Raw genomic sequence first — 22,668 nt, forward strand, 5'->3', positions numbered from 1 at the left:
AGAGAAATCAATGAAGAAGATCAGATTTTATTGCTCACCTCTTCTCTAAAGTGACTGAAGTCAGCAAAGTTTGGCTGCTGCACTTTACTCTGAGGGGTTTTCTCTGAAACGTTGATAAAATGAGGAACCTGACAGGAGAGATGATGGTACTGATTAACCAAAGCCTTCTGTCATCAGTAATTCATGAGACATTTGTACAGTTGGAGTTCATACAAAGGCCTTGTTCACTTGGTGTAAGAGCTCATTAGTATAGAAGCCCTGAGAGGCAAGTGAGGAAAAAGATGGTCATCCGTTTCCAGTGGTGGAAAGTAACTAAGTACATATACTCAAGTACTGTACTTGTACCATTTTTAGGTACTTGTACTTTTCTGGAATATTTCCATTTAATGCAAATTTATACTTCTACTCCACTACATTTTGAGGCAAATATTGTACTTTTTACTCCACTACAGTTAGCTGGCAGCTTTAGTTTCTTCACAGGTCGAGATTTAACATGAAATATATGATCAATTTAAGTGATTAGACTTTAAAAAAAATTAAATCTGTACAGTTTATTAATTAATAAATGAGCCCTATCTTTATAAAAATCAAAATGCTGCTTACATAAATGCATCAATATTAACAATCCAATAATATATTTGGAATATACAAAAAACAATCTGAGTGCATGTATGTATGTATGTATGTATGTATGTTATATATATACACAAAAAAAAACAGAAGGAATGGTAAGTTCTGAGTTCAGACTAAAAAGTAAAGAATAAAGTCAGAATTCTGAGTTTAAACTCAGGCTTGAATATTTATTTTCATGTGTGGCCCTAATCCTATTTTGTAATAGAGAAACTAAAACTCACCAGGAAGAAATTGTTAAGGCTTTTTGTCTGATCTAGAACATGGGACAGTGGTGCACTTCAGCCTCTTGTGGCCAGAATGAGAATTACAATAACAAACACAAAAAACTCACCTGCCAAAACCTTTTTCACTTGTTTCCACAGATTAAAAAAAGGTTTTAGCAGGACAATCTTTCCCAGTTCCTTATAAAATATCCAGTCATAAACAAAAGAGAATTTCAGATTAGACTTAGAAAGTGGATCACTGTTTTTTTTTTCCTCAGGGCTTCCATACATTAACAGAGAGTGCTGCCATAATTAAAGCAGGCTTTTTAAAATTTTTTAAATTAGTTTATTTAAAAGGGGACAGTGCAATTTCATAAAACACATGATTACACATGGTTAAAAAAGCCAGAGTTAGCCAGAAGGCTAGTTTTCATCTGTAGTCCCCTGGCCATGATGTAAAAAAGCAGAGAATTACGAAACAAAAAACAAACAAACAAAAAACAAAGGCTTACCTGTGAAGTTGATGGTCGAGGAGGAAGGGCTGGAGGAGGCGGCAACCATCCACTTTTTATGCCTAAAAAAATCCAGACAAGACATCACAGAGCTTGAAACTAGAGTGACTCATCTCTATTTTCCTCTCAGGAGTCACATTCCCCACTTTAAATATAAATAAACAACATATATTTTCATAATCAGACACCGACTCGCCTCTCACCTTTCACACTGAACAATAAAACCCAACCGAGCTCCATTTCCCCTTTTGTTCTCTCAGGAAAGGAGAACTGTCACAAGCAAAACACAATAACTCGGTTGCAAAATGCACCATAGCTGCGGGCGGTTCGTGCTCTGAGCCTGCGTGTGAGGAAACAGAGAGAGGAGCTGCGTGACGACAGGCGGCGTCTGTGGAAGCGAGTCGTACCTGGAACGCCCTGCTGGAACAGCTTGTTGAGGTCCAGCGAGGAGGCTCTGGAGTGGGTCTTCTGGGGCCGAGGTGGAGGGGTGGGAGGCTCTTCTGCTTTCTTCATAGCATCTTCGATAGAGGTGCTGGAGTAGGACCTGGATGATGTCAAATAAAAAGTATAATGAGGTTAAAGAGCAATGCAGGAGGTCAGAATACTTAGAATGCATGGGGGGGATTTTCACCTCGGTCTAGTTTTTGTCCTCATATGTGGGTCCAGGTCCTGAGGCGGCTCTGTGAGGACGGTACATTATCAGACTTTTGGTCTTGTTTGAATTAAATGAGAAGCAACTACTTCCCTGGAAGTGGAACCACAAACTGTAATTGCATGTCACTGCACATCATTTCAATTATTTCAGTTCAATTCAAAGCATTCTGATGCACCTGAACACTGCAGTGTGTTTAATAACTCTCACTGCCCTGAACACCTCCAAGAAATAAATCTAAAAAAAACCCCATCTCAATACTGTGGAACAACAGTGCAATATATTTATTTTATGTGCAATAACTCCCATTATGTCCCTGTAAATATCCCAATATTCTCTGTGCAATGGTCCATATCCAACTGCTGACTCTGTCTACATTGTTTATAATGTTCCTCAAGTTTTTTTATTTTATCTTTGTTTTAATTGTTAATACATTTTATATTTGTACTTGTTTTTTTGTTTATATTGTAAATTGTTAATACTTCATTATATTTTGTGTGCTTATTTGTAATGGTGTTATATTTCTAGTTTATACTGCTTTTTACTATTTTTTATTTTTTTGCTATCCACTTTGCTGCTGAAACTCTTGAAATTTCTCCGTTGTGGGACGAATAAAGGAAATCTTAATCTTAATCATAAATGTACTGCCTCCATCCTCAGCAGTACATTGCTTTGCTTTGTGTCCGGCCTACTTCTCCAAACTGGGGACATGCCAACTGCCATCTACTGCAGGTAATACACCGACTGTGGATAAGTACCTCGTACAGCCTCCCTTCAATAAATCCAAACTATCCTTTTAATGTCAGCACATTAAAATGATGTTTTCCTGTTACCTAGCCTCTCAGGAAAAGCACCAAGTTGTAAAGTGGGTTTCTCTTGAGATGTTGTTGCCCTCTTCACACCAACATCTGCAGACACATGATGAAAACATCAACAGTTGGACTTGGTACTTGAATATGTTGCTTTCCTGACATATTCTAATGATTTGAAGTTGAGAAAGTGCATGAGATTTTAGAATGTTTTTCAGTACTTTTTGGATTCATGTTGCATCTCATTTTACCTTGTTTGCATGACTCCTCTTTCAAATCTTGTTTTGTTGTGGCTAGACTTGGCTGGAGCCTCTCTATTAAGCTCCGATCCTAGAAAAAGAATACAATAAATTAAAATAAGATCTGTTATATAATTTACAACATCACAACATGCCTCTAAAGATTGAAATAATGTAGAAGGAGCTCCAAATATTGATGAAATGCTGTTGGACGAACATGCAGCAGCATCATATTCAGATTGTTAGTGCCCCCTACAGGCAGCCAGGTGGGACTCCACATTAACTGTTTTATTAACCCTCTTGTTATGTTCATTTCTCAGGAACAGCAATATCGTTCGAGGGTCAATTTGACAAGGAACAGGTTTAATTATCCAAATGTGTCAGGAACCAAAAAATCCCAATAAACATTGTTTATATTTAATTATTAACTCCATTGATAACCATTTCAATCAATATTTAGTGCAATGGTGTTCTTTATCTCTCAAAGAGCATGGTTCAATGAGGATAATTCACGCTTTTTGTTTAAAAATGCATGTTAAAACTTTTTTTAAATGTATTTTGGGAAGACCTACATTTAAAAAACAATAGTTTTAGATCACATTGATTAAAACTTTTTTTTTTACATTTTAACATTTTTTATTATATAACAAAAAAACTAAATAACAAAACAAAAGTCATAACACCTGCATTCTCACACTTTACAGATATGCATTTTCATTTTATATGTATCTTTTATATATTACACTTATTAAACCAAGCAGAAAGCAAAAATTTGATCCCGAAAAAAATACTTTCAACTAATTATTTTTTAAAGATTTTTTTTAACTTAACAGGAGGGTTAACTTGCATTAGAGTATCTACGTAGTTCACCACCTGACTCGGCCTCACCTCAGTATCCTCAAAGACAATAAGAGGCTCTACACTCTGCAAAAAAAGCACAGAGTAAAGCGTTAAATCCTAAAGTAAAAGTTATTGGCAGACTATAGTGCATTAATGTTTCAGATAACAGATTCAGTGCTGTGTGCCGTACCTCTGGAGTATCCGGTATGTCCTCTTCCTGCTGCATGAACCCCGGCAGCAGGGTCGGGGGGAGGCTCTCTGGGAGAGGGTAACCATTCTTGCGTGCTACAATCAAGTGAAAGGCTGTGCAGAACTCAGAGAACGTGAGAGCTCCGTCTCTATCCACATCGCTCAACTCCCTTAAAAAAATGAGATGCAAAACGAGAAATATCAGAGAAAAAACCTGAGAGTGGAGCTGCAGAAAATAAGACAAAAGGCATCTTTTCCAAAATGTGAAACTATGCCTTCAAGATTGTCAGTGACATCCTATCAACTGATTGATATTTTAATACAGATCACAGTTATATTTTCTAATCACTTTTACCCATTTTAACAGCAGCACCACATAATACAGCACTGTGTGTTCCACCAGGTCACTTTACTGCTTTATTTGCTCTGTTTACATCCGACCACATTAGGCCTATAATAGGCTTCCTGTATTTTTTCTATATTACATATGTCATATACCACTTATATATTTAAATATATTATTCATTGATGTTTATACTACTACATGTAACAACTAATTTAACCTATTTAACATGCTAAAATATATTTTCTCTAATGTACAATATCTGTAAAAATGCAAAGTACTTTCAGGAAACAAACACAAAAATATGTATTAATAATGAATGCCAAATAGTACGACGGAGTATTAGGGCCACATTTAGAAAAAAAAAATACAAGATTAATGGCGTAAATATTGGATTAATTACGAGAATAAAGTCGAAAATATTTAATAAATTAGAGGAGGAGAGTTGTTAAAAAGAGGGCCGTGGCGCATTTTGTAGAAATGTACTTTAAGGTTATCATAGATATAAGGACTTTAAAAAGAACATGCAAGAAATTGCATCTTTTCCACAGAAGAAACCAGACGGACTTGGACGTTCGGACCTACTTCCATTTTAAGTAGAACAGCCTACCAATTATGTGCAACTTTATTCTCGTAAAAATTAAATATTTACGACTTTTTTTCGTAATTAATTCAATATTTACCACTTCAGTCTCGTAATTACATTTTTTTTCTAAATGTGGCCCTTATACCCCATCGTACAGATAGCAGAAATGTATGTATGGAATGTGTATAGAATGTATGTATATGTCTTATTTTTTATATTCTTTTTTCTGTCTTCTATATCTATGTGTCTGTATCTTGAGCTGCTGTGACAACTAAATTTCCCCACTGCAGGATAAATAAAGTCATATCTTCTCTTCTCTTATCTTTTATCCAGTCGCTGTTGTCTTTGTTGCAATGGAAAAAGGTCAAAACTATCCTTGCTTAGGATGAATACACAGTGAAGGTCTGCACCTTTAAAGCGAGGCCTCTGTCTGACTCAGTGGGCATGCTGAGCTGCTCGGCTGATAAACATCCAACTGACCCCAGAACAGAACAAGGACAGACACAGCACTATGAGTCAGCACTTACCAAATGTGGGAAAGTTCTGGAATTGGGAGCTTGGATTTAGTAAAGAAGTTCTTTGCAATGGTTCCTAGAAAAGAGAGGTGAAATCATTTGAAAGTGTTTTGTAAAGGTATAAACTGGGGATGGGAATAATTAAGAGATGATCGATTAATGGTTGTTAAGAATTCGGTCGATAGTTCTGGTGTTGCCCTGTTGTAATCCCATTTTGGTTGAGCGTACATCAAATTCTAGAGACTGTGTTTTCAACAAAAATAACTTTTTGTTTCAATTTGTTATATTTAGTGGATCTAGAGGAACTGGAGTGGAGGAATAAAGATAAATATTTACTTAGAAATATTATAATAATATCCTACTGGTGGCCTGTAAGAAATCAATAACAAAGAAATGGCTGAAGAGGGAGGCACCTAGTGCAGATGAATGGATTGATATTTTGTACAGCATCTTTGTAATGGAAAGAATTACTTTCAATTTAAGAACACAAAAAGAGGTATTTATTGAAAATTGGCAAAAATGGATTACATATGTCCCTACCATAAAACCGGATTTCAGGTAATCTCAGACTGGACGATCAGAATACTTTCATTTCTTTGTACCTTTCCCCTTTTTATTTTATTTATTCATTTATTTTTGGGTGTTTTCCAATCCCCTTTTGTACGCTTTTACTTTTTTCCTTGACATTTTCTGTATTTGTCTATACGTCTAACGTTGATTGTTTGTTTGTTCATTTCAAAAACCAATAAAAAGTAAATGACAAAAAAAAAGAATTTGGCCGATCACGTGGAATCTTTAATCGATCTGTGTATTTTTAAATTTTAAATTGTATTCATGACCACGTATCAGTACTCACTGAACTGAAACACGGCCAAACGTTCAGTTGTGCAGCAGTATGTCAATAAGCCAGTGAGCTGAGAATTAAGTTGGATAAAGTTACAGTTTGCGAACTGAAAGTTGTAATAACAATTATAAAACACACAGAAATACAAGATGATTAATTGGAGCAAAACTAGCTTACTGTATCAAACCTTGCTAGCATGAATTACTAGGTTTAATTTTATCCAAAACTTATTTAAACACAAAAAAAACTTAACACAACTTTACAGCGAGGAGATCCAAGTGTCTGATGTGGGATACAGTTAGCGCACGGCTAATTCACCGGCATTAGCGTTCTTCTACTGACTCTGGTAAACCCAAGGCTAACGTACATGGTTAAAACGATATACAGCCTCAAAGATACAAAGTTAGACTCTAGTTTCACACCACTTAATTAACTGGAAGCATAAAATGATCATTTATACTAGTGGTTGATGTGAAATTTTGATAGAATCTTAGCCGAACGGTATCTGATTTGGGATACAGTTACGCTAGTTTTACAACAGGAAGTCTCTTTTCGTCCTTTCAAAAATAAAAGCATCAGAGTGCGTAATACTGTCTATATATCTTTTATTTTGCCCATGTATGCATATTCCAGAATGTATAAAAACATAGAGATTAATGGATTAACTGATCGTTCACGTTATAGATGCTGGAATTTGGCAAGTTTCTTCCAAACAGCCATCCCTAGTATAAACAGGTGCAGCAGGACAGGTGGTTCCTACCCAGGATGAGAGCCCCCAGGTCAGGCTGCAGGCTCTTGAACTGATTGGTGTAATACTCCAGCTGTTCCTCTGTGATCCTCCAGGGGTCATCGTCAGAGTAGTCCACTACTCCCTGCTGGTCCAGCCTCTCTGATGAGGAAGCCTGGGAGGAGAGGACATACAGGAATCAGATTAAAGAACTTTAAAGAACTATTTGATTTGAACTATTATGATGGTAACGCTACACAAAATCTGTCTTTACCCGAGCCATGGCAGGATGCTCCACAGTGGGTTTGGTCCCGTAGTTACTAGGCGAGGAGTGCTGCTCCAGCTGAACGATCGGCCGTGAGGAATGTTTGCTTTCATAGGCTGAAGGACAGGAGAGAAAAACACGGCTTCGGAGGAGGAGAAACCTGAGACTAACATGCCGATTACACCCCTCAAAAAATGTGATCAGACCGAATGAGAGATCAAAGGAGCAGAGAGGGTAAAGAACTGGTGTCAGAGATGCAGTAAAATCTCATTTTTTTCATCTTGGTTCATTTCTAATTTAGAATACACGACTTGTACACTTCTTGCAGTTTTAGTTCCCTAAAGTATTTCAGATATCTACTGAAGCAATCAACAAGGAAAGCACTTAATCAAAGAGACTTTGAGCAAGTGAGATATGATATGAAATAATCCAAACATGCTGATTTACAGTACATACATTTTGTTTAAAAACCTAAACTAAATTGAACATTTTCAACTGATGAAAACAGATGCAAAATTGAGTTTTTTCTACCAACAGTGGAAGCTTCAAGACTGACATTAAACCTTAAAATTCACGTATTGGAACCTTCAAAACAAACAGATAAGGTAGATACGGAAGCCCTGAGAGGCAAGTGAAAAAGAAAGTCGGTGATCCATTTTCTTAGACTGTTTTAAGAAGAGGGGGAAAAAAATCTGCGAGAACAGGTGAGTTTATTTTTTGATTATAATTCATCATAGTTATCCAGATGTTGGTTGCACCACATCACCATGTTTCAAACAGGACTAAAATAATTAATTTATTCTTCCTGGAGAGGATGCACTCCAAACACAAGGTACATATATTTTGTGTAAATTATGGTTGATAATGATTTTTGGTTATTATCTAGAAAACCATGAAAAATGTCTAGATATCAGCTCTTAAATTAAACTCTTATGAGCTATTTTTGTTGTTATCATCATATTTGTTTAAACAAATGTATCTTTGGTTGTACCAGGCATTAAAATAAACACGAAGCTAAAGAAACCAATGGTCTAATATTTATATATTTGTATATAATAAATAATATAATACAATATATGTCTAAAAATTCACATAAATTAGATAAAAGCAGATTTTCTCCAAAACAATAGTTATGATAGCCTACTACCGAGAATAACTCATTTATGTGTAGGGGGACTTTTTTTACTACTACACCCTTAAATATTGAGCTGAAAGCTCATTTTATGAAATTTATGAAAATCCGGTTGTAGTACACAAATCTGTGAATATCCTTCCAACTTTACAGAAAACAAAAAGTTGACTTAATTCTCATCCTTTCGACTTTTTTCTCGAAATCATATTTCAACTTCAATCTCGTCATTTCGACTTTATTCTCGTCATTTCGACTTTTTTCTTGTCATTTGGATTTTTTTCTCGAAATTGTTTTTCAAATTCATTCTCGCCATTTCGACTTTATTCTTGTTATTTTGACTAGTTACTTTTCCCGAACTTCATAATGAAAAAAAAAATCCTCCTCTTATTATTTTTTTCTCCTATCTGGCCCCGATCCTCGTTCATATCTGTAGGTATATCTTAAGAGTGTTTTGCTGCTCTAGGACAGGAAGTTGTCTTACCAATCTGTGCGTCAGCCCCGTTTCTTTGCTTGTTGTACGGGTAGCCGCGGTAGGTCAGCGGGGATCGAGGCGGAGAACTGCACGGTGATCGTGGTGGGGACCAAGGTTCCTTCAGAGACACAATATTTAATTTACACAGAACTATAAGAACCCTCCATGCATAAACTCCTAGTTACTCCTACAGCAGATCTGACAAATCACTGGAAACCAACATGACAGTGTGAATAGGTTATGCAGATTCTCAGTGACACATTAATGTTATGAACAGCCTGTTCCAACTCAAGCCAATGTGCTCTATTACACTGAGGCCTGGTGCATCCTAACCACAAGGCAACCAGGATGCCCTCATGTTCCAGTTTTGAGGAGATTATAATAAATTATACAGACATCTTAATCCTAATCCAAAAAAAGAAAGATTTAACTTATATTTTGGGGGGAATTTAAGACATTAATACATAGAGGACAGTAGAGAGGTGACATGTAGGGGAGACATGGGGACAGAATCCACAGTCCTCCTTCTGTGCAAATGTGTATTAAAAAATTAATCTGAAGTTAATATGAGGCTAAACACCAGCCAAAACCAATGACGTGACATACACAACACTGAACATGATTGAAGGACATCATGTTCATGTTTATCATATTCAGTTTACTCAAGTTTACTCCAGTACTGTACTTAAGTACAATTTTGAGGTTTTGTACTTTACTTGAGTATTTCCATTTTACGTAACTTTATACTTCTACTCCACTACATTTTTAGACAAATATTGTACAAAACTCCACTACATTTAGCTGACAGCTTTTCAGGTCAAGATCTAACATAAAAAACATGATACATTTTCGGAGATTAGACTTTTTTAAATTAAACCTCATAAAAGTATATTAAGTAGTTAAATGAGCCCTTTCTTTACAAAATTAAAACACTGCTTACATAAAAGCATCAATACAAATAGTATATTTAGAATATGTAAAACAATCTGAGTGGGTCCATTGGGCATAACGAGTGCTTTTACTTTTGATACTTTAAGTACATTTTGATGCTGATACTTTTCTACTTTTACTTCAGTAAGTTTTGAATGCAGGACTTTAACTTGTAGTGGAGTAATTTCACAGTGTGGTATTAGTACTTTTACTTAAGTAAGAGATCTGAATACTTTTTCCAACACTGATCATATTAATCCATCATACCAACTAGCTGTTATCATTTTACTTTATCAGCTAACGTTAGGAAGCAACCAAAGAAACAGCTGGCTAGCTAGCCAACCTCATGTTAGATAGTAGAAAGCAATACTTTTATACACATTTACTTTGTACTGAAACATCAGTTTGTCATAATCAGTGGTCAGTCCTGCATTCAAAACTTACTGAAATAAAAGTAGAAAAGTATCAGCATCAAAATGTACTTAAAGTATCAAAAGTAAAAGCACTCGTTATGCAGAATTGATCCACTCAGATTGTTTTATATATTCTTAATATATAATTGGCTTATTATTATTGATACATTCATGTAAGCAGTATTTTAAATCTAATCACCTTAAATTGATCATGTTTAATGTTAAATCAATAATAATAAATGTAGTGGCGTAAAAAGTACAATAATTGCCTAAAAAATGTAGTGGAGTAGAAGTATAAAGTTACATAAAATTGAAGTATTCCAGTAAAGTACAAGTACCTCAAAATTTTACTTAAGTACAGAACTTGAGTAAATGTACTTAGTATCATTCCACCACTGGTCAGAATACATAAGTTAGTATCATGAATCATGTCAGCTGGTGAAGAAAATTGGCTAGCCAGCAAACATATCCATTCAGATAGTATTTTGTCAGCGATAACTTAGATAACAGGCAGACAAAAAGCAAAAAACAGTTTTCTTCCAACAGGAAGAACAGGTGGTGATCGTTTGTTGACATTAGCTGACTCTAAGCTAATGTTAGCTTGTGCCAGCAATAGTCCCTTTAAATATAATGCAGCATTAAAATGGTGCTAGACTGGTACCAAGAACAACAATTCATGCCATTAATGCAGAATTATAACTCTGCTGCCATCATCAGGCACGTAGAGTCAGTAACTTCTTTTAAATCACTTCTTAAAACCCACCTTTATAGATTCTCTTTTATGTAATGCTTTCTATCCTACCACTCCTTTGTACTTCTTCACTTTTTACTTTTTTACTCCTTTTACCTTTTATTTTCTGTGTATCTGAGTGTCTTGTGATTGTTCCTGCTCTGAGTATTATTATTGTTTTTCTTTTAATGTAAGAATTGTTTTAAGCCTTATGACATCATTCTCGTTGTAATTAACTGCTCTCTGTCGAAGCAGCTGTTTTTAAATGCTATTATTATTATTATTATCATTTATTACAAGTTGTTGGCAATATTCTCTAAACTTGCTCTGTAAAATCCACAGCACTGTTTAATTAGGCTTGTTTTCTGTCCTGGATGTAAGTGTCTGCATACTTGTGGCTGGTCTGGAACCTTGAAGGAGGCTTGTCCTTCTCCTCTAATCTCTCAACAACAAGGCCTTTCTGCTCTGATGATTATAGCTAGCTGGAATGTCTTTGCTCAGTGCACCATACCTATTCAACTCTAAACATTTCCTCAGTAGAGCACCCACTTAACGTTATCCATGCTCTATACCAAACTGAAAAATGAGCGCTGTATTACTGGCCCGGAGAATCACAATTACATGTTTGTGAAAGCTAAAAGTCAGATTTTTTTTTTATATCCCAAGCTTACCTTCTTCTCTACACTGGCCTCGACGTGTCTGAAGGAGCTCCTGTCTGCTGGAGTCCAGGGGGCGGAGACAGGTGCAGTCCCACATGGAGCACCTTGACCGTCTATAGTTGGGGGGGCGGTTACATATCGCATCTCTGGCTCATTCTTCAGCCCAACAAATCTGGGCAGAGGTAGATCTAAAGGGAGAGACATCAGGCTCAAATTTAATTCTTATTACGATTTTTGTCTTTTCCTCAGAAATCTATCTATAAAAGCAAGAAGCGTCTGTGTGTGTGTGTGTGTGTGTGTGTGTGTGTGTGCGCCTAGGGCATATCTTGCTGACCGTTAGTCAGACTGACCAAAGATTTCGTATGTGGCTTGCGCATAGCACGAAGGTGTGCATCCTCGATTTTGAAGATTTTTAAATTAATTTTTCAAAATATCATTATTTACGTAGGACGTATTGCGGCGAGCTCCGCCCCATTGTGTGATAGGCCTACACCTGGTTAATAACCCAATTCACTCTGGATTTCCACCCTGACTCATCTCATCTGTAAGTCTGTTTAGCCTACCTAACTTTCAGGTTTTTAAAGTGCCTTACAAGGTTTGATTTTCCAATAATATTCGAATAGTTTCCAGCGAATATCAATGTTAAATGTGTATGTGCTGGATGGTGTGCAAATACATACTTCCTACGGGCACTGCACTAGCACGTCAAATACAAAAGTATTTAATGTACAGGTGCATTTCAATACATTAGAATATGATGGAAAAGTCCATTTCAGTAGTTCAAGTCAAATAGTCCCAACCAAGTATTGAGTGCATATAGATGGACGCCAACATTTCCATATTAAACATACTTTTTAAAATTGGTCTTTTGTAATATTCAATTTTTTTGAGACACTGAATTTTAGGTCTTCATTAAATGCAAGGCATAATCATTAAAATGAGAAGAAATTAAATAAATGAAGACATGAAATGTTTCATTCTGTGTGTAATGGATCTATATAATGTGTTATTTCCACTTTTTGAATTTAATTACTGACATGAATAAACTTTTCTATGATATTCTAATTTATTGAGATGCTCCTGTAGGTCAAATACAAAAGTATTTAATGTAAATTTAAAGATTTTTAATATTTTTAATGTCTTGTCTGCTCGGGAGCATCCTGTTAATGACCTTTGATCCCTCTAGAATTAGACTGAGGGATTTAATCAGGGTGAGCACCTTTGGGTGTCTTAATCTGCCGAGGTGAGCTACAACCAACACCACAGTGAATATGAAACTCTCAACATCCTTTTTCTAGTAATCCATCATGTGCTGTGTAGAAAACAGATTTTCTCTTTTGGGTCGGGACGTGACTGATTGTGTGCTCTTGTAATAAGGGCAAACCCACTTAGCCCTTTCCACGCGACTCCCCTTTCATCCAGATTAGACCAAATCCTGCCATGTTAAGATAATCTCCTGATCCCCTTTTGCTCTCATAAGACGCCTCCTCTCGGAGCAGTAGCAGACTTACTGGCCGTTACACTCTCCAGGTGGATGGGCAGACCGGACTGGGCGGCGGCGAGCAATTTCAGGGCCACGAAGAACTGAGGTGTACCAAAGTAGCCCATACGCTTTGCTCCACACACCTCGGTCACCTGGAAAAGACAGAGAAATTTGGATTAATTTTTAAAGGACTGGCTTTAACATAAATATCTTATTAAATCTCATTCTTTATACAGCTTTTTCTCTTTTCAGAAACCTAATCCAGCAGAGACCAGATTAATATTAATCATATGATAATTTTTACACCATGGTCAAGATAATGTGTCCTGTAAAATTACAGGCTCTAACAGAATAAAGCTACAAGAAACAGTATGTAAGGGATCAGCAGCACAGTGGGATCTGTTTATCCTGTACTCTTTTGATTAGAGGTACAATGACTGCTTTGGGGAGGCAAAGAAGATTAGGATTATGTAGGACAATCGTGTAAAAAATCCCTAAAATACAACCGAAGGTTCTTGAAAAGTAAGGCTGTTTATAAATGGGTTTATAATTGTGTTGATGTGAACAGAAGCTCCTCTGTGGGACCAAACATACAGGTGCATCTCAATACATTAGAATATCATGGAAAAGAATAGTTCAAGTTAAATAGCCCCAACCAAGTATTGAGTGCATATAGATGGAAATACTTTTCAGAGGCATTTCCATATTAAACATACTTTTTAAAATTGGTCTTTTGTAATATAAATTTTTCTATGAGACACTGAATTTTAGGTCTTCATTAAATGTAAGCCCCAATCATTATAATTAGAAGAAATGAAATAAATTAAGACATGAAATATTTAATTCTGTGTGTAACGGATCTATATAATGTGTTTACTGATATAAATACACTTTTCTATGATATTCTAATTTATTGAGATGCACCTGTACATGTGTTTCTTTAAAATAGTGCTGAAAAAAAGCAACCCCGCATGCATGCACGCACACACACACAAAAGGTGATGAGGATTTTTTTCCTTATCTGATGTGTGACTCAAAGGACAAAAGGTTGTATGTTGTACAGACTGAAAAGCCCTCAAAATGTATGATGAGATAGTCTAAAACTGTCTGAGTGGATCGATTCTGCATAACAAGTACTTTTACTTTTGATACTTTAAGTGCTTTTTGATGCTGATACTTTTGTACTTTTTCTTCATTAAGTTTTGAATGAAGGACTTGTAGTAGAGTAATTTCACAGTTTGGTATTAGTACTTTTACTTAAGTAAGAGATCTGAATACTTTTTACACGACTGCATTTAATCTTAAATGACCAGAGAGAAAATACACCAAATCTCCCATAATCATTCCAATTGTATAAAGAGTTCATCACCTAAGTTTAAACTAAGATAATTCCATACACTCAGTAAAGATAAATTGGCATTCATCATCTTTACAAATAATGGAAAATAAAATAAAAAGAACAACACATAAAAGGTTTAATGTTCTGTTTTCAGTCAACATGAAAGGGTTGACTGGCAGCTGACAAAAAGTCAAGTAGAGAAAGCTTATGCTCTTCTTTTGGCAACAATGGATTAACTGTCCTTAACACTTTTTGTTCTTTATAAACATACAAGATTCACACAAATCCAGTGTTTCTGCCCCACATGTTTGTGCTGTTAATATCCATTGTCTAATGAGGTTGAGGGGAGGGTGGAGCGCATGTGGCTCATATGCTTTATGGGAAATTACTTCTGCTTGACCTGCATTGTATTCATTCAACAGCTTTCACAGAGAGATGAGATCCAAAACAACTGCAGGCCTGCGAGAGGCTGAGCAGCCAGCAGAGATCAAGTCTGCAGTGTTGGTGAGGTCAGCAGACAAAGACTGATGATGAGATTATTTCAGGAACACCAGTGAAGGCCTTGAAGAACCAGACTGACAGGTCGGGTCTTTGGCCTGAGGGGGGGAGGTTATTTAAAGAAGATGGAGAAATGCCAAAAACACATTTCAGTGCACATGATGTCACCTCTGGTATGACTGTCTGCATAAATCATCTTCTTATTTGACAATGTGAATGAAAAAGGGCTGGATTGAGCAACAATAACACATATTTCATATATGCTAACTGTTGCTACTAAGCATATAGTATGTGTTCAGGTAGCATGCTTACATTGGCTTTCTAGCCCAGGACCATGAATCTCATCCAAAAACTCAATGACAACACATCCAAAATAGTTGTTGGGATATTTCAGTCTGGACAAAAGTGGTGAACAAATCCATACTGATACAGACTGATACTAAGCCTTGCAGAAAGCACAGCTAAAACAATATACCTGAAGTAAGATCAATGTGTGTATAGTGCCTATCCTTGATGTGACAACAACAGAGAGCTGAGTTTGTTAAATCATATCTTGAACAAAGCCACACCTAATTCAACCAAACAGGTTCCACAGACATATCTTTCAACAGAGCATGAGTTAGTTGACTCAGCACATACCAGAGACTTCACCTTCAACCTGACAACTAACTCAAACTCAGACATTAATGGGTAATTCATACAATGACATTAAAATGGCATGAGTTGCTCACACAGGGGAGGCATCTAACTAAACATTACCTCTCCATTGTGTCTCAAATGGCTCCTTTGGCTGTTATCATGCTCACATGATGAAGCGTTATGGGAAACATTTCCTGTACTTTAAGTCCATGAAATCAGCATAACAATCAATTTTATGGCAGAGTAAAGTGAGCGAATCTAAAGTGGCCCTGAGAGCTCACAGCGTTACAACTTAAGAAAACACATGCAAATACAAAAAAATCACAAACTGAGAAAACATCTTCATCAATTCGACAACACAAGCGCAGCGTTTAGAAAACGCGCTGCAAAGACCAAAACACAATAAGAAAAACCACCGCAAATAGATTGTGATATTATTATTATTATTATTATTATTATTATTGTGATATTATCACGTTATTTCAAGATAATGATATTTTCATGTTATAACGTGATATATAGCATTAGCCCACTAGCCTGTATCAATCACACTGCAGTTAAACAAATCAAATGAATTAATAAATGAATGATGCTAGCCTGCTAACAAGAGCACGCTATCGATCGCCGGCTAACGTTATGACGTGAAATTATCATTATCTTGAAATAATGTGATAATATTCACAAGCGTGTCCATACATGCGCATCACTTTTAAGTGTCCTCTGTAAACACTTCTGTTGTGTTGTGGTCTATTTGCAGCGCTTTTTCTTATTGTGTTGTGGTCTTTGCATCGCGTTCTCCAAATGCTGCGCTTGTGTTTTCTCACAAGATGTTTTCTCATGTTGCTTGTGTTTTGTGTATTTGCATGTGTTCTTTTTAAGTTGCAGTTGCTGTGAGCTCTCACTGCTACCGTATTTGTCTGAGAGACTACAGCAATGACAGCTGAGCAGGAAAAGGTGTCATGCTTTTGTAACTTATCTGTGGAAAACACAGGCTGGACATAAAGACCTTTCCTCTGTTAATCTGCTCAGTCATGACTCAACAGAACAGACCTTTACACACATTCGAGATGGAAAATTCCCCTTGTTTTGACAAGTAGCAGAGTATATTTACAGTGAAAATAAAGTGAAATCATTACACAACTTCTACGTCATGATACATCCCGGGGGAAACACACACATTATGAATCTCTGATACGGTTTGACACAATGACCCACAAGTCAGCGCCGAGACTAAGAGTGATCCTGCAGGCATCCTGCAGCAGGGCCAAACGCGGCTCAGAAGGCTGTGTGTCAATCACCCCCGTGTGGTGGCGGCCATCCAGACCGGACAGGAAGGAAGCGGAGCTCAATGCCAAACTTCCTGACACCCACACAGAGACACAATGGGCTGCGATCGCCGGGAGCTGACCGCGGGACTGTGAGTGGTGTGAATAGAGGCCACAACCTGCTGTGTTCATCTGAGCTGGAAAAATATGTTTATGTGCCTGTGATGGGTCAGCAAAATCACTCTGACTTAGTACTTCTCGAGCCAGTGGAAAACAGTTTAGCACTTACTGTATCATCCTTTGTAAATAAATAATATGGAACGAGATAGAAATGTCTCTATCTATGAGATGGTGCAAGAATATAGAATAGTTTAAAACATACAGTCATGGGAAAAATGATTAGACCACCCTTGTTTTCTTTGATTTCTTGTTCATTTTAATGCCTGGTACAACTAAAGGTACGCTTGTTTGGACAAATATAATGATAACAACAAAAATAGATCAGTTTCAGCTTCTAAACTGCGAGGACTCTTCTCTCTTTAAAATCATCACAAATTCAATAAGGATTTTGGACTGTTAAAACAAAAGAAATGATCTGAATCGTTGAAAAAAATAGTGTCCCCTTATAATCCCTCAGTTTCCTTTTAATTATCCCTTCTTTTTTGCTTTATTTTAACTCTTGCTGGCAATGTCTTTTAACCATTTTTGTTTCTTTTACCTTTGTCAATCCTGTATTTTACTGCACTTTTTGCACTTTTATGTGAAACACGGCTCAACCGTCTGTAAATGCGCTATAGAAATAAAATTTGATTTTGACTCTGAATGTGTCAGATTGGGCTCTTGGAAACTATGAGAGAAATGTTTAAATATCTTCCACTATTTTATCAACAAAAAAGGCTTAATTGAGAATGAAAATATTTGTTACCTATAATCTAAAATATTTGTGATATGTCATAAATTGGCTAAAATGTTTTTTAAAAATGGGGGTGGGGGTGGGGGGTGTCTTTAAATTGCAAAGATTTTGCAGACATACCTATAACACCAACACCTTTCTGCCCATAGTAGAACACAAGCTCATCACATATGGTTTGAACTGAGCAAAGAATGGTTTATAATGTGGACAACTAGTGCACACATATACAGTCATGGAAAAAAACATTAGACCACCCTTGTTTTCTTCAATTTCTTATTCATTTTAATGCCTGGCACAACTAATGGTACATTTGTTTGGACAAATATAATGATAACAACAAAAATAGCTCATAAGAGTTTAATTTAAGAGACATTTTCCATGGTTTTCTTGATAATAACTACAATCACTATCAAGAAAACCATGGAAAATGTCAAGATATCGGTCCAAACACATGTCCCTTTAGTTGTACCAGGCATTAAAATGAACAAGGAATTGAAGAAAACAATGGTCTAACATTTTATTTCCATGACTGTATACACCTGTGTAGATTCGGAAATTACGCTTCTACCTCTAATTTGACTCTTAAAAGCCTAACCTATCTTGGAAACATACATTTTCTTTTCTGCAGCTCAACCCACTAAATGCTGGGCTACACATGCACTCAGAGGACATACAGACACATGTACAGCTACAATGCAGTGAGTGAATTACTCTGCTGCTGGAGAGAGGAGGTGTGTAAAACCTCTCTCACTCTCACTCACACACACACACACACACACACACACACCATCATCATCATCATCATCAGAAATAGACCCCACAAAGCAGATATAGCAGATATGATGTCTCACTAGCATACAGTGGAGACCACAGGTTGATCCTGCTGAGGTTCAGTGATCAGCAGCCGCAGCTCTCAGCGCCTTCACACTAGAGAACATGTGATGAGCAGGCAGGCGCAGAACCACACACTCACTTTATGCAGGGCTTCAGGAGGCAGCTGAGACGCCTTGAACAGCTCTGCCACTTTGCTGGACGACAGTGTCCCCGAGGCGTCCGCCTGGCACAGGCTGTGGAGACCCGAGTAATACCTCTGCTCGTGCTCGTTCAGGGAGATAAAACTCCCTGCAGACGCCACACCGGATTCCTGATCCATTCCCGGGGCTGACGCATGGAGGATCGGCTGGAGGAGAAGCACTACAAGCAAACAGATCGATACATCCTGGTCCTGGACACCGGCTCCGGTTTCAGGTCGGAAGGGAAGCGACAGGCAGGCAGGGGGGTTTGGCAGCAGGAGGAGGGCGGTATCACCTCCGACTACGGTGCTCCTTGTGAGGGCAGGACTGGCTGACTGCTCGGCTCAGGCTCATCCACTCCTACCGCCTGTTATGGCTGATTGTAGCAGTACCGGCCCGAGGCTGCAGGGGGCGCCAGAGCACAGGAAGGACAGGGAGGCTTTATTGTCTGGGAGACAAGGGGCTGCTTGATGAACACCACACCCCGTTATGATGAGATCACTTCAGTACACACTTATTCTCTTCACGGGGGCACTTTCTGTGATTTATACTGTGATTAAATGTTTAATTGTGTTCTTTTGTATGATGTTAATTGGTTGAAATAATTGAATAAATTGGATAATAGAATATAGAATAGTACTACGGAGTATAAGGGCCACATTTAGGGGGAAAAAAAATAATTACGAGAATAAAGTCGGAAAAATGAATTAATTACGAGAATAAAGTCGAAAATATTTAATTAATTATGAGAATAAAGTTGAAAATAGGCTATTTAAATACGAGACTAAAGTCGAAAATATTTAAAACATTAGATGAGGAGTGTTGTTAAAATCATTTCAAAATTAAATTCAAAATGTTGAATTAATCATGAGAATAAAGTCGGACATATTGAATTAATTACAAGAATAAAGTTGAAAATATTTAATTAATTACGAGAATAAAGTCGTAAATATTTATAAGTTAAGACGAGGAGAGTTGTTAAAATCAATTCAAAATTAAATTCAAAATTTTGAATTAATTACGAGAATAAAGTTGAAAATATGTAATTAATTACTAGAATAAAGTCGTAAATATTTAATCAATTATGAGAATTAAGTTCAAAACATTTAAATAATTACTAGAATAAAGTCGTAAAAGTTTTATTAATTATGAGAATAAAGTCGATTTTTTGAAATTAATTACGAGAATAAAGTCGTAAATATTTAATCAATTAGAGGAGGAGAGTTGTTAAAATGAGGGCTGTGGAGCATTTTTATAGAAATGTACTTTAAGATAGGTTTCACAAACAAGGAGATACTAAATCTTATGGCACATCAGCATCACATTATCATAGATATAAGGACTTTAAAAAGAATATGCAAGAAATTGCACTCTCGACTTTTGTCGTTTCATTTAGACCTACTTCTGTGTTAAGTAGAACAGACCAATTATCTACAACTTTATTCTCGTAATTAATAAATATTCACAACTTAATTCCTGTATTTTTTTTCCCCTAAATGTGGCCCATCATAGAATAGCATATATATCTAGCATATTTGGATAAAAAACGATACAGATATTTTATTTAAGTGCCAACATGTTTGAGGAAAAACTCAAAGTTACAAGTTTAAGCCCTGCATTCAAAATCCTGCTAATATGAATATGATCAGCACAATTTAAGTAACAAAAATTAAAGTCCTTCTTCAGCAGAAAAATGTCCCCACTGACTGTTTTATTAAACAGCATTACATTATTAGCCAACGATGCATGAGTGTGTAAGTAGCATTGTTATATTGCTGTTTTTAAGGGCTGCGTTTTAGGCGGATTATGACACAGAAGGGCCCTGGGCCTGTGCCCAGTGGGCCTCAAACACTTATTTAAATGAAATTGTGTGAGAAGTCTAGAGGGGAAATCACTCTTTAGTGGAAATGCTGACAGCTCCTAAACATAGCCTATAAAAATGTGCCAAGGGATCTAAAGGTTGAGTTTAATATTTGACAATATATTGTTCTGTATAGACTTATCTAATATAGACTTCCTATCATATATTTCATTTACTTTAATTAATCTGAACAGAATCTGACATAGAACAACTGAAAAGGGATGTAAAACAGGTGCAAACAGACAAACATGACTACAAAGACAAAAAAACTACGAAAGGGATTAAATACAAGACAAAAATTACAAATACAAAACAACAACAAGCAGCTAAAGACATATTTTTTTAAAGAAACGAACAAAAATAACTAAACTAAATAACGTAAATGAAAATCAATAAATGAATGTTGCTAATCATCAGTGTTGGAAAAAGTATTCAGATCTCTTACTTAAGTAAAAGTACTTATTCAACACTGTGAAATTACTCCACTACAAGTAAAAGTCCTGCATTCAAAACGTACTGAAGTAAAAGTACAAAAGAATCAGCATCGAAATGTACTTAAAGTATCAAAAGTAAAAGTACTCGTTATGCTGAGTGGACCCACTCACATTGTTTTATATATTCTAAATATATTAATACATTATTTGTATTGAAGCATGTATGTAAGCAGCACTTTTTGTGTAATTTTAACGACTTCATATACTGTTATCAGGTTTATTTAAAAGAAAAAAGGCTAATCACTTTAAATTGATCATATATTTTATGTTAAATCAAGCTGTCAGCTAAATGTAGTGGAGTAAAAGGTACAATATTTACCTAAAAATGTAGGAGTATAAGTAAAAAGTTACATAAAATGGAAAAAGTTAAGTAAAAGTACCTCAAAATTGTTCTTAAGTACAGTACTTGAGTAAATATATTTAGTTACTTTTCCGACACTGCTAATCATTAATGTCTTTAGTAAAAAGCCTAAAATCACTGTCTGTGGCTCTCTCAAAGCTTCTATAGTGTCTCTGCTGCCACCATCTGGTCAGGAAGAGACATGCAGCCTGGTGTACTGCAGCAAAATAAATAAAATCAGCCTTTAGTAGAGGCTGAACTGAAAGCACCTCTAAAGGAAAATTAATGACTGGAAGGGTTTTAAATGCTCAAAAGATTTATAATTTTTGAAGTCCACTCTCCTTCTAGTTTTAAATTTGGAAAACAACAGCCCAAATCAACAAAGTGTTTCTTTCCTGTAACTGATCATGAAAAAATAAAGAAAAAAGAACAGGACTTCCTTTTGGGAAGTGGCTCATCTGTGTCTGTAAATCTCAGTCAGGTGATTTAATATTTCAACATGGGCGTTGTCTGTTTTATGGAAAAACACTTGTGACATTTTATGGGAGCAAAAGATCGTTTATAGTAGGCCAAGTGCTCGGTTTAATGTGGTCATCTATGGTCTGGGTTTTAAATGGCATATTTACAGCATGCTGTCATTAAAGAGAGAGGGACTTGACAACAGACTTTGCCTCGAGTGCCCTGTGTTTATCTAGTGTCTTATAAATGGCCTTGTCAGCATCCTTCACAATGGGTGAACAATTAACCAAAACTGGAAACAGAACAGGATGGATCATTAACCCCTGAATTCACAAGAATTTTCACTGTGATTTTCTATTGTCTATTGTAGGTTTATCAGATAACTGCATTTCCTGTGAAATTATTAATTATATAATAATTATTATCTATCTCACATAAAAAAGCTACATCAGGGGCTGACTTGTGCTAGAAGAGACACGTTGTAAGTACAGAACAGTTTGTCATGGAAGCAAAGATTTTGGCACATACAGTCATTAGTTACATACAGTCAAAAATTATTAGACCATTGTTTTGTTGATAATAACCGAAATCAGTATCAAGAAATCCATGGAAAATGGCTAGATATCAGCTCTTAGATTAAACTCTTATGAGCTATTTTTGTTTTAATCATT

At 36.3% G+C, this 22,668-nt stretch overlaps 1 protein-coding gene across 2 annotated transcripts in view; it reads right to left on the reverse strand.

Annotated features, from left to right (window-relative positions):
• The window catches only part of reps2 (RALBP1 associated Eps domain containing 2), a 30,744-nt gene extending 11,532 nt beyond the window's left edge, over positions 1–19,212 (reverse strand). Inside the window, exons 1-15 of one of the 2 annotated variants that reach the window (XM_059341463.1) lie at positions 18,804–19,212; positions 13,205–13,328; positions 11,706–11,881; positions 8,971–9,079; positions 7,367–7,473; positions 7,126–7,267; positions 5,534–5,597; positions 4,079–4,247; positions 3,937–3,972; positions 3,061–3,139; positions 2,834–2,908; positions 1,980–2,028; positions 1,756–1,892; positions 1,349–1,410; positions 39–128 (exon numbers count right to left, since the gene is read on the reverse strand). In XM_059341463.1, coding sequence (XP_059197446.1) covers positions 39–128; positions 1,349–1,410; positions 1,756–1,892; positions 1,980–2,028; positions 2,834–2,908; positions 3,061–3,139; positions 3,937–3,972; positions 4,079–4,247; positions 5,534–5,597; positions 7,126–7,267; positions 7,367–7,473; positions 8,971–9,079; positions 11,706–11,881; positions 13,205–13,328; positions 18,804–18,983 — 1,599 coding nt within the window. In that variant the 5' untranslated portion in view covers positions 18,984–19,212. The remainder of the gene's footprint in view (positions 1–38; positions 129–1,348; positions 1,411–1,755; positions 1,893–1,979; positions 2,029–2,833; positions 2,909–3,060; positions 3,140–3,936; positions 3,973–4,078; positions 4,248–5,533; positions 5,598–7,125; positions 7,268–7,366; positions 7,474–8,970; positions 9,080–11,705; positions 11,882–13,204; positions 13,329–18,803) is intronic. The other variant, XM_059341464.1, reaches the window with a different exon arrangement.
• Positions 19,213–22,668: the final 3,456 nt, after the last annotated feature.

Source organism: Centropristis striata, chromosome 9 (assembly GCF_030273125.1).
Source record: "Centropristis striata isolate RG_2023a ecotype Rhode Island chromosome 9, C.striata_1.0, whole genome shotgun sequence".
In the NCBI taxonomy this organism is placed as follows: domain Eukaryota; kingdom Metazoa; phylum Chordata; class Actinopteri; order Perciformes; family Serranidae; genus Centropristis; species Centropristis striata.